Source organism: Otolemur garnettii, unplaced genomic scaffold, assembly GCF_000181295.1.
Source record: "Otolemur garnettii isolate 467f Iridium unplaced genomic scaffold, OtoGar3 scaffold00402, whole genome shotgun sequence".
NCBI classification, from domain to species: domain Eukaryota; kingdom Metazoa; phylum Chordata; class Mammalia; order Primates; family Galagidae; genus Otolemur; species Otolemur garnettii.
The window spans coordinates 24,259-37,347 of record NW_003852797.1 but is presented as its reverse complement, the minus strand read 5'-3'; the positions used below and the strand labels follow the sequence as shown (position 1 = coordinate 37,347).

Here is a 13,089-nt window from a genome sequence, read left to right as displayed (position 1 = left end):
ACAGCCTGGGAGCTGCTGGTCTCATAGGAAAAGCCACACTCAGTGTCACTGGTGCTTCCAGGAGGACGTGGAGGCAACCTCCACCCCGGCTCAGGGGCTGCAGGTGGTCAAGTCAGCACAGACTGACAGACGGGGCCCAGGACCCTGAACTTCAGGACAGACACAGAGGGAGAGGGGTGGGTCAGTGGACAGAGACATGTCCAGAGTCCCTGGTTCTTTCATCCCCAGCCTGATATCTGGACAAGTGAGAAGGGCAGAAAAAGAGATGGGCTACCCATGCTGGAGACCCCACACAGCTCTGCATCCTGAGGAGCAGCGCTGGTCCCCCAGTTCCTTTTGGCCCCTCTGGAAGCCCAGTAACAGGAAGGACCCTTCATGCAAACTAGCCTCCCCCTGGGCTGTCCCACCCCACCCCGGGCTCTGCCTGTGATCTCTGCCTGGAAAGCTGACTCTGGCAGAGATGGGCCTGGGTGGACCTGTTCTTTGGTGCTCCAGAGGCCTGTGAGGACACAGTTGCTGGCCCAGTGACCACAGGACAGAGGGCTCAGACCAGGCCTGGTGGGGCTACCAGATGGGACCAAAGCTCAGGCCTCAGAGAAGGGCACAGCGCCCCCTGCTGCCCAGATCCAGACCTGCCCATGTGTCCTGTCTGCCCCTCTGTGCACTGTGTCCTCCCACCAAGGATGCAGCTGGGCAGGGTCCATGCCCCACACACATAGTCCCAGGTGTCCACACAGCCTCCTCCCCCTGAGCTCCCCTGCCCGGTTAATGTGTGATTCACAGGACAGTCCTGGGAACTCTTCCTCCCTGAGGAGCCTCCCCTGGGGGGCAGCAGAGCAGGAAGCCCAATGGGACAGGGCGGCCCGTCCCTCCAGGGCACCAGAGCTGCTCCTCTTCCTCCTCCCTGGGCAGAGCAGAGCCTGCTCCCCATGTGATCAGGACCTGCCCTCGGGCCCAGCCTCTCTCTCTGGTGCTCTCCTCTCTCCTCAGCCCCTCACTGGCACAGATTGCAGAAAGAGAAGATTATGAATAAAAAATGTTTGCCCACCCCAGACACATCTCCCAGGGTGATGCAGACACTGAGTGTGACTGTGAGGGAGAGGAGGGAGGTGAGAGCTTGGGGTCGGCTCATTCCTGACCCTTCTCTCCCCTCCCTGGACACTGAGAGGACATTAGCCCATCTCAAGGTTAGACTCAGCACCCTTTAATCACACCCTGGGCACATGGAGTAAACACTCCTGCCATGTCAGACACTGAGTGTGGGGACAGTGCCTGGGACAGAGGCCCTGGGCTATGAGGGGCCTCTCAGGCATCCCTGAGTCCTCACATGGCCTGAGCCTCAGTGAGCAGAGAGAGGGAGGAGAGGAAGAGAGGAGTCCATGTGTGGGGAGCACCTCTGCTCTGCTCTCTAAGGCCCCTAATGGAGCCCAGATGCTTGTGTCTCCTCAGTTACTCCTCCCCCTGAGCTCAGGCAACTGGTCTTCAAATCTGCCTGGGCTGTACCGCCCCATTTAGGGCAGAGTGTGACCTGCCCTAGGAGCTTGTGCTGGGACAGAGACCACAGGGAGGGAGTGACCTGCACACCCCAGAGGCTCTGGGAGAAACAACAGTTGGGACAGATGGCCCTGCATAGAGGACACTGACCATGGCTATTGTGTGATCTTTCCCAGGACCCCTAGGAACAGGCCCAGGTTCTCTTTAGCTCATGAGCTCAGGATCTGCCAGGTCTACTCTTTGTCACAGCTCAAGTCCCCATTTGTCCTCTCACTAAGGGTCATAAAAGACAGTCTTTTCTTCATGCTGCACCCCCCTTACCACATGTGCCCCACACCTGTCCTCTGACTCCCCCCCGCCCCGCTCACTTCATTTTGCTTTTCTGCATAACCCTGGGGCCTCAGCCCCCCAAGACTGTCTCTGCAGGACCCACCCCGTAGAGAGCTCAGACCCCAATGTCACAGCTGGACCTCGACTGCCCAGGCCTGAACCTCCCTCTTGTTTCCCTTCTGTACCAGCCTTAGGCCAAGCCAGAGCCAGGCCTTGCAGGTGCTGAGCCTACACATCCCTCAGGGTCAGACGTCACTGTCACAGTCAGTTCCTGAGGGGCAGACGTGGGGATGGAGATTCTGTCGGCAAAGACTGCTGGAAGTGTTTTCTGATCATCCCAGACAGACACTGTCTATCTACTAGACAGTTCCCAGCCTTTGGTCTCCCATCCACAGCGGAAGATTAAAGACCTGGGTGGTGGAGAAAATTCTAGTGTCCAGGAGCCCATCATGGTGCGGGAAGGAGCAGGGAGCAGAGAGCAGCTCCCCTGGTGGCTCTTGGCAGATGCTAAACCAGGTGACAGCTCTGTATGCTGTGATTTTTGTCCCTTAGTCCCCAAGAACTAAGGTGCATTCCAGCATCGTCTCAACGTAGGAAACAGAGAGGGGAGAGAATCAGGTTCCTGGGAGTGAACTTCGGGAAGGTAATTGTGAGGAGACCCAGAGCCATCTCCTTACACCATCTCCTCATGTGCACCTGGATCCTAGGAGTCCCCTGGGGACACACTCTGAGGATAAAGAGGACCCAGATTCCCTAAGGCTTCAGAGGTCAGGGAATGATTCACAAAGCCCAGGCCAGGTGCAGGCAACATCTAGGGGCCTGGGTGGATGGTTTCTGGGTCTGTCATGTTACCTAAGCTGCATTTCTGTTCCATGCCGTACCCCACCCACATGTGGGGGACTCTTATAGCTTTGGGAGGCAAAAGTTCTACTTGTACTGAGAAGCCAGTGAGGGAAGGGGGGATTCTCATTGACCCCATGAGGATGAGCCAAGGTAAGAGCCTCAGGCATTCTGGGAGAAGTGACAGCAGAAGAAGCCATAACCTGAGCAGAGGTTGGTACAAGGTCAGGACAGGGGAGGGATGAATTTGAGGGGGAACATGTGGGATACACCCCTGTGTCCCTCCCCCATGGAAGAGAGTTGATGGTGGTGTTGGGTTGTAATCAGTTCTAACAGTGATGGTGAACCTGACCGTGTCTATTCTTAGAGGTGAGGGATGTCAAGGAGGCCCTGGTGACAATGGAGAGCAAGACTAAACCTTTGAATACCCAAGACTGCTGGGTAGTTGCAAACTCAGGCTTTGTTTCTGGGAATCCTTGGTCACCAATCTTCATGGTTTCCCCAAAGTCTGTGACACTGTCTGTACAGTAGAAACTGATCTTGGGCCCTGGGCACATCGTGAGCTGAATAGGGAGGGTGACATAGACTCAGGCTGGGTGGTTTCTGGTCCCTGATATCCCACAGACGCTGCATTACAGCCTGGACTGTTGAAAAGTACCAGTAACACAGAGAGGAGAGGACACAAGTCATGCCTCAGGGCCCAGAGAAATTGACCCTTGGCGTCCCCATGTTCCTAGCTGGGATCACCTGTAGGAAAGTCATATTCATGGAATCTATGTCCCCCAACTCCCCTGGAGCAGGCTGAGCATGTCTCAGAGAGGTGGACCCTCCCCTTCTCACCTGCCACAAGGAGGTTGCTGTCTCAGCCCCATAGCTGCCCCCACACCCACCGTCTACCATGATCTTACGGCTAAAGCTGCAGGAACCCATGAGTGAGCCAGGGCAGCTCTGTGGCCGGAATTCCTCCCTGACCCAAATCCTCAGATAGCAAATCACATCCCCCTACCTGGTCCCTGGGACATAGGGAGCCTAAGGCAGCCTTGAACACAGATGACTGGGAGGAAACCGTAGGTCTCTGCTGTGACAACTGGAAGGGCACTGTCCATGCTGTAGGACTGTCCACCTGGTGGGACGGTCCTGGGCACTGACCCAGATGTGAGCCAGGAGAGGATCATTTCCCGCAGGTGAGCTTGACCGAGGCTCCCAGGGAGGCAGATGCAGAGGGCTGCTGAGTCAGCACAGCCTGGGAGAGGGACCCTGGAAACACAGATACCCTTTATGACCTGGAGGAAGAACAGGAGGGAACAATAGTCCTGGCATGGGTTCAAATTTGGGTCTTCAGGGTGCTGAGGAGGGGTCCTGACCTGTGCAGTGAAGGAGCAGGATGAAGAGGAGGAGTGGGGTCCAGGCCTTGGTGCAGACACCTCAGAGCTCTGCTGAAGCAGATACGCTGCATGTCTCTCTTATCTTCCCTCCAGCCCCAAAGGAGAGAGAGGGGCCCTGCATGCAAATGTGCTGCTCTTCCCCTGCCCAGCCCAACCCTGCCTGGGCCTGAGTGCAGCCCCAGTGGCTGGGTGTCATTTCTGGGAGGGGTGGGTCTATCTGGAGGCTCCCAGGTGGCCAGAGAGGACACAGCAGCTGGCTCCAGGGAACTCTGAGCAGAGCCCAGGGCCAGGTGTCTGGGTTCTCAGTTGAGCCCTTCAGAGCCCTCAGCGACAGCCCCACAGCACCCTCTGCTGCCCAGGCCCAACTCCAGCGTGTTTGTGACCAGATGCCAGGGGGTCATGACAGACGCTCCTGCTCCCACCAGGGCATTGACCACTGCCCACTCCCTGCCCAAGGCGAGAGGCAGGCCCCTCCTCAGGGCAACTCCCGACTCATCTCAGCCTTTAGTCTTTTATTTGAGCCCTTCCAGTGGGAACAGGGCACACAACTCACTCTACAGTAAGGGGACAGGGTGTCTCCTGTACAAACTGTACATGAAATAAGATGCACAGTAGCTGAGAACAGGACAGGTCAGCCATGATCCCACTTCTCAGATTGCTCTTGATGCTGGTTTCTGTCTCCCCACTGGATCCCTCAGGAGGTCACACCCAGGGAGCAGAGTAGGGAGAGTCTAGGGGATAAAGGAGCAGGCAGGATCACTGGGGAGTTAGGAGAGACCCAGGGAGGAGGAGGACAAGGTCCCTGCAGCAATCAGAAAAGGGAATCAGCTCACTGAGGGCTTCATCTGAAGTGTGGAGTCCGAGAAGTTCAAGAAAAGTAGAGGATGTTATTGAAAATTTCTAAAACAGGTATTTTATAATTCCATGCCTTTTCTCACACAACTGTTTCAGTATTTATTTGAGACACTTATAGGAGAGAAGGGAAGTGGAAAGCAAGACCATAGGACTGACAAGGGCAGCCGTGAGTCAGTGACAGGAGGGGAGAGGGTGAGGAGGGTCCACACTGTAGAAGGGACTGGAGGAGAAGCCGGGGGGAGATTGGGCAGGAGCCAGAGGGGAAAAAGGGCCAAGGGAGGTTTGGTTTCATTTATGGTTTATGTTTGTTTGGTTTTTCTTTTTACTAAAGAAAGTGGAGCCTCTTCCACCTTCTCAGCTGCCTTCTCTGTTCCTCTTCCTGAGTGGACCCGGGGATCCTTCTTTAATCAAAATTCCACAGTTCTCGCTGTGTGACGTTTCTCTTTGCTAATGACTTTCCTCCTTATTTTCTACTACTTTTATATATTTGGTGGCATTAAACCACATATTTAGATGTTTTGAAGAAGACACCTTTTAGACATGGAGAGTCTCAGGCCCCACTCCAGAACCCCTGAGTCAGAGTCCACGTATGACAGGATCCCAGGTGACCCCTGCTCACGGGAACGTCTGAGAGTCTCTGGTCTGACACTGGCAGGAAGGCACCGGTGGGCTTGGGGAAGGATTGTTCCTCAGGCCTCAGTCTGTTCTGCCTCCTGCCAGTGAGCCCCGCCAACTGCCCTCCTGTACCACACTCTGTGCAGGATGTTCCAGGCACAGTGCACTTGGGGCCTTCCACTGAACAAGGTGGGCGTCTCCCCTGAGCTCACAGATTCACAGAGATGACCGGAGGGATATTAGTCATATAAAGATGATCTTCTCATTTTTATACCAGTGACCAAGTGACTGTGGTAATGTTTTAGATGCCAATGGGCACAGCAATCCTGGGCTTGTCCCCATTATGGTGGGGGTGACTTCATCTTCATGCGGGGGTCCCAGCACCTGACTGCTGCTGTCTCACATTGACCCCAGGGAGCTGAAAGATGTTCTGTTGGATGCAGCTGGCACGGGACACCTGGTGGTGGGCCTAGCAGTGAAGCCGCAGGTGAGTGTGACTGTCCCTCCAGGAATTCTGCACAGAGATGGTTCCTTTGTCATTAAATCCTGGGAAGTGGTTCTTGAACCCAGAGAGGAGACAGAGATGTCATCAGGACAGAGATGGGGGTGCAGTGTCAGTGTTCCCCTTCCCCTCTCCTAATCCAGACGGATGCCCCTGACCTCTGACAAGAGCCTTAGTGAGAACAGAGGGGAGAGCAGGCTTGTAGACCAGAGGGAAGACTCCTGCCAAGTGTTCTGTTTAACCTCTCACCAGCGAGCTGAGCTTCCTCAGTTGACACTTACTAGAACGCAGGGTGAGGATCTTCTCACAAACAATCCGTCTCTTGTGGGCCTTCCAGAACACTTTCAGGTGGTCACTGTGTCAAGTTCTCACACCTAGTGGTCTTGGGGCTTCTGTCACCAGCTTACAGGAGAATGTCACAGCTGTATGCAGTGTCTTCAGCCCCCCCCCCCCCGTGGCCATAGTGGAATAAATGCAACTCAGCATCCCTTGGGTCTGTTTTCTGGAGTTAGAGTACAGAGTACGTTTTATGCAGTGTGGTGATCGTGTCGTAACAAGGGGCTGTAAAATGGAGAATCTTCTACGGTTTTCTTCAGGGATTTTTTTTTAAATGTGTATTTGCTTTGATTTTATAACCTGTATTTATTTTCTGGTATTTCCTTCTTTTTAATTTGTTTAAAATTAAAAATACTCATCAAAGGGTAACTATTATTGCTTTAAAAATCTGTCACAAAATCTCAGCATCTGAGTTACATCAGTGTTTGTGTGTGCTGATTTTCATCTCTCATTTAGGGTGTTATGTTTCTGGTTCTTGACATGACAAGTGGCATCTTTTGCACCCCCGACATTGTGGATATTACATTAGGAGACTCTGGCTCCTATTTAATTTTCTGTATCAGGGAACCCCCCCCCCCAATTGAGGTGAAGCCCAGGGGCCTGGGGTTGTAGGCTCAGCTCCCCACTGGCCCAGCTGAATGGGCCTGACTCTCAGTACCCCAGGGCTGCTGACACCTTCCTGGGGAAAGGGGAGCAGAAATTTCCACACATGTGACCCCTTCAAGAAGGGTGTGAGATTAGCTGCCCACTGGACTCTGTTGTGTCTCAGTGACAGCAGGAAGGGGAGGGGACAACTGAGTGACAGTGACCGTGACTCCCTCCTGCTGTGTGGTGTTCTCATCACCAGGTGGGAGTCAAATCTCTGCTTCTCACTGGAAGCCAAGGTCCCCCCAGTCAGGGTCAGGGTGGGTGTCGTGTAGGGCTGACTGTCCTGCCTGGTCCCACTTCATTCATCCCTTTGCTGGGGAAGGGGTGAAGTTCACATCCTCATAGGACCCTGCCAGAATCATACATGTGGGTGGTTGAGGAATAATGCACTCCCACTAGCCCTGCCCTGCTCAGCCTTGTTGGTGCTGATTGGAGTGAAGCTTTGTCTCATCACTGAACCCCACTGACACTACCCCAGATAGAGTACAGCCAGTCAGAGTACAGCCAGTTCTGGCAGGAGAGAACGTTGCTGACAACAACTCACAGCCTGGGAGTTCCCACAGCCTGGGAGCTTCTGGTAGCAGAAAGAAAAGCTGATAGCAGCTTTGCTGATGCTTCTGGTGATGGAAATAGAGGCCACAGACTGGGGTGCTCCAGACAGCTGAGTCAATACAGGCTGGGTCCATGACCCCGAACTTCAGGACAGACACAGATGAGAGGCATGAGTCAGTGGACAGAGATACACCCAGGGTCCCTGGTCCTCTCACCCTCAGCCTGATCCCCCATCCAGACCCTCTGTGCCGTGATTCAGAAGGGGGTGGGGAGGCTTCCAGGCCATGGTGGAGACCCCCCACACAGCTCAGCATCCTGAGGATCCTCAGTGGGTCCTGGGCCCCCCAAGTTAATCTCATCCCCTCTAGCACCCTTTATGCAAATCAGCCTCCCCCACAGGATGACCCAGCCCCACCCTGGGTCCTGCCTCTGATCCCTGTCAGGAAAGCTGCCTTTTTCATGGGTCTGCCCAGTGAGGCTGTTCTGTGGCTCCCCAGGGGCCTATGAGGACAGAGCTGCTGGCACAGTGACCACAGGGCAGAGGGCTCAGACCAGGCAGGTGGGGCTCCCAGCCTGGGAGGTCAGGCCTCAGAGACAGGCCACAGCGCCCCCTGCTGCCCAGACCCAAACCTGCCCATGTGTCCTGTCTGCCCCTCTGTGCACTGTGTCCTCCCACAAAGGATGGAGCTGGGCAGTGTTCATGCCCCACGCACCTTAGTTCCAGGTCTCCACACAGCCTCCTCTGGGCTCCCCTATCTGGCTACCTTGCGGTAGAGGATAAGCCCCAGTGGAGACAGGCAGCCCCTCCCTCCAGCACACCAGGAGCTGCTCCTCTTCCTCCTCCTTGGACAGAGCAGAGCCTGCTCCCCAGGTGGCCAGGACCTGCCCTTGGGCCCAGCTTCTCCCTCTCAGACCCCCCTTTTCTCTAGGCCCTCAATGACACAGATCCCCAAAAGAAAGGTGAATGAATGAGTGAATTTTCTCAATCCCAGACTATGACCTTCCAGGGCAATGCAGACACTGGGTGCAATTTTGAGGGAGTGGGAGGAGGTGGCCCTGAGGGGCTGCTCATTCCTGATCCTTCTCACTTTTCTTTTTATTTTTTTAATAGAAAAAACAATTTATATATATATCAGAGTTAACATTATGTTAACATATTATGTTGCTAAGATGAAGAAACAAAAACTACAGACATTCACTGCTGTGGAGCACATACTAGTCTAACTTCTACTGAGAGCAATTTTAGCAAAGACGTCTCTGGCAAACAAGTCATCTTTTAGATTGTAACTAGCAAATTTTTAAGTGTGCATGCCTTTTGGCCCAGCTACTCTACTTACAGGACTTTTTTCCTATATATAAAATCACATACAGATATTCACAGCAACATTGTTCTCTAACACAATTATCCTTAGGGAACTGGTTAAATTATCATCTATTCAGTGGGATACTATGCAGATAGTATGCATAGTATCCAGAGACCCAACCATTCTCTGTTGTACTGAGAATACCCAAAACGATGAGATAGATGGAGAAAAGCATACCTGTGTATAGTAAGCTTCCATGTGTATAACGATATATACACATATTTATGCTTATGTCTTTCTTGAAGAATAAATTATTTCATTATTGAGGTTACCTCCTGAGGGAACAAGGTATCTAGCAATCAAGGAAAATATAAACTATCCACTACATATTCTTTAAAAAGGTTTTCATAAACGTACCTCCAAATAGTGGTTGTTCTGGTAGAGGTTGAATTCCTAACCTTCACTTCAGATTTTCTGACACATTCATTCCTTGGAGCCACCTAGTCCTGATTATTGAGAATTTCTTCTAGTCTTTCAGAGATTTGGAATTTCGATTCACACTTAGCATCAAACATGAGCCAAGCAGGATCCACCTTGAATTCTAAGGTTATTCTGGAGCAGCTCTTGATTAAAAACCAAGAATGAGTGGTTCTTAGTTTAGATACTTAAGATACAGAGAATACAATGAAAGAAATCAGACTCCCCCTCCAAAAAGGTGAGAAGGAACCTATAGGTCTGCCTCTTGTGTCTAATTTATGTAGTTATTTATTTTTTGATTTATGTATTTAGAAATTCTTAAGGAGCAGAGTATTAGTCTATTCCAATTTTAGAAACTCTTATATAACATCTTTTCTGGTCATAGGGTACCATTTTAAAACACCTTTTAACATTTTTATCATGAAGACACTGTAAGATGTTCAGGGTCATCTGTCATCAGCACATGAGACTCTTAACCATGAAGTATAGACCCCAGCTCAGAGGTAACGTTCACACTGCTAGCACTTGGTAGAGCTAGGGCCCTGGCATCTAGACCTAGGTGTGTTTCTGAAACATCTTACCCAAAATGTAGAGTATTAAGTCACCTAATACCAGAAAACACAGTTTACATAGTAAGTTTTGGGTTTTTTAGGATCTTGCATTTTGTTTTTTAAGAAGATTTTCTAATAAAAGTATGTATATTATTTCTTTTGTCTTAATATGCAAAATTAACTTTCACTTAAAAAAAACACAAGACTGGAGCTTTTTTTGAAATACAAATACTTTTTTGTATTTCTGCCTAATAGTTCTTAGACGCAGTTGATTTTTAAAAATGTGTTGAGGGTTAAAAGAAAACCAAACATGCACATATTCTAAAGCATTCATTTAAAAAGATCTGGAATTCAGTGAACTTTAAAAATTGATTTCTGCAGTTTTACAGAATGATTTTAAGTTTTGTTCTTGACATTTCTGTTCATTTATTAGCTAAATTGTTCCTCAGGTTTTTGGTATTTTTAACTTAATGCTTTGTGTTGGGGGGAAGTTTCTGTTTTGCCTAAAAGCATACAAACTTTAAAGAAGAATCAGTAACAAGTCTGAATTTTCTGTTAAGTTGAACTAGTTGAGGAATAGCAGAGTAGATTTTTTAGTTACATCTCTTGTCTATGGGTTATAAGAGCCCCAAGTAGATTTCTGAAACTGCCTATTGTACTCAACTATATATACTGTTTTTCTCCTATATGTGCCTACCGATGATAAAGTTAAAATTAAGCACAGTAAGAGACTGACACTAATAAAATGGAACAGTTATAGCAATATACTGTAATACTGCAAGTGGTCTGAAAATATTTGACTGTACTGTGGGTAACAAACCACTGAAAGTGAAACTACAGTAAGGGAGGACTCCTGTACATATCTTTTAAAAGTCAATTTGGTCATGCGCTCTGAAATTAAGTTTAACTACCTTAAGAAAGCATGTGAGATGATTATGCTATCCCATGACTAATTTAATAGAATTTGACTAGGGTTTGTATTGACGGGGCGAGGCAATTAGGAATGCTTGTTGAAGAAGAAATTGCTAAAGCTATTAGAAGTATTGGGTTATCAGTGAAAGTTGATAATGTGTTGGCTAATTTCTTACAGAAGAAACCTATTTGTTGAGAATTTTATACATGTAGTTGACAATCTTGATTACTTAGCAGGTTTTAATTCAGTCTTACCCAAAGCCTAGAAGCTTTGGTTGTCTTTTTACATCATATTTAGAGTACATATTTGGTAAGAGTTATTTTATTTCTTAAATGGTAAATACCAAAGTTTTGTTAAATAGAATTGCAGTATTAGCATATATACCACAGCAAATGAACTCAAGTAAAATTTTCAACATCGTTGATTGCCCTTTTAATGTAATCCAAAGTGAGTGGGAGAGGCTTCCCAAAGTCACAAAAGAATTAAGTTTGCCTATATAAAAAATAAATCTCTACATTCAAGTTTGGGGCTTTCAGTGATCCTTTTCACTTTTCACTGGGAACTGAGAGGAGATTAGCAAGGGGGTCTCCCCACCCTCTAATCCCACGTGGGTCCAGGGAGTAAACACTCCTGCCATCTGAGACACAGAGTGTGGGGACAGAGCCTGGGACAGAGGCTCTGAGCTGTGAGGGGGCCCTCAGGCAGCCCTGAGCCCTCACCTGGCCTCAGTGAGCAGAAGGAGGCAGCAGGGGAAGGGAGAAGACCTCGTGTGGGAAGCACCTCTGCTCTGTTCCCCCAGGCCCCTCCTGGAAGCCCAAGGCCCCCATCTGCTCACACACCCCTTCCCAGGGGCAGACTGCCCCTTCTTTAAACCTGTGCTCCTCCCTTGGGCTGTGCTGCCCCACTCAGGGCAGAGTGTGATCTGCCCCTGGGAGCTGGTGCTGGGACAGAGACCACAGGGATGGTGTGACCTGCACACCCCAGAGGCTCTGGGAGGGACACCTGATAGGACAGGGGACCCTGCGGAGAGGACTGGGACACGGTTGTTCTGTGATCTTCTCTAAGGCCTCTGGGGCACAGACTCAGGCCTCCTGTAGCTTCAGAGCTCATGTCCTTTCCATGTTTTAACTTTTTCACTGATCGTGGCCCTGGACTTCTTTTCTCTGACAAGAAAAAAGAATTCTTTGTGATTGGTCAGAAAGGAGAATCTCTTCTAGTGCTGCACCCCCATTACCACATCTGCCCTAGACCTGTCCTCTGACCTCCCCCTGCCCACTTCACTTTGCTTTTCTGCATAACCCCAGGGCCTCAGCCCCACAAGACTGTCTCTGCAGGACCCACACTGCAGACAGCTCAGCCTCTGACAGGACAGCTGGGCCTGGGCTGCCCATGGATGAGCCTCCCTCTCATTTCCCTTCTGCCCCAGCCCTAGGCCAAGCCAGAGCCAGGCCTTGCTGATGCTGAGCCTACACGTCCCTCAGGGTCAGATTTCACTGTCACAGTCAGTTCCTGATGTACAGACATGGAGATGGAGATTCTGTCTCAACAGACGGCTGTATGTCCTTTCTGATCATCCCAGACACTGGCTGTCTACCAGACAGTTCCCAGCTTTTGGTAACCTATCGACAGTGGAGGATTAAAGACCTGGATGGTAAGAAAATCCCAAGATCCAGGGGCCCATCATGGTGCAGGAAGGAGCAGGGAGCAGAGGGCAGCTCCCCTGGTGGTTCTTGGTCGATGCTGGACCAGGCGACACCTCTGTCTGGGCTGCGATTTTTGTCCTTTACTCTCCAGGAACTGAGGTACATTCCAACATCATCTTAACTGAAGAAACAAAAAGAGGAGAGACTCAGATTCTTGAGAACTAACATCAGGAAGGGAAGTGTGAGGAATCCCAGAGCCATCTCTTTACAGGGAGGGCTCATGTGCACCTGGAATCCAAGAGTCCCCTGGGGACACACTCTGAGGATAAAGAGGACCCAGATTCCCTAAGGCTTCAGAGGTCAGGGAATGATTCACAAAGCCCAGGCCAGATGCAGTCAATATGTACGGGGCTGGGTAGAGTGGCCCTGGGTGTGTAATGTCACCTAAGCTACATTTCTAGTCCTCATGATACCCCTCCCACATGTGGGGGGCTCTCTTAGCCTCCAGAAACAAAAGTTCTTGCACTGGGAAGCCGGTGGGGAAAGGTGGGATTCTCTTTGACCCCATGAGGATGAGCCAAGGTAAGAGCCTCAGTCTTTCTGGGAGCAGTGACAGCAGAAGCCACAACCTGAGCAGAGGTTGG

At 50.4% G+C, this 13,089-nt stretch overlaps 1 gene segment (V, D, J or C); it reads right to left on the bottom strand.

Annotated features, from left to right (window-relative positions):
• Window positions 1–2,438: 2,438 nt before the first annotated feature.
• The window catches only part of LOC100953334, a 20,090-nt gene continuing 9,439 nt past the window's right edge, over window positions 2,439–13,089 (bottom strand). The window contains 1 exon segment of the V gene segment in view: window positions 2,439–2,506. Within this exon segment, the coding sequence occupies window positions 2,439–2,506 (68 nt within the window).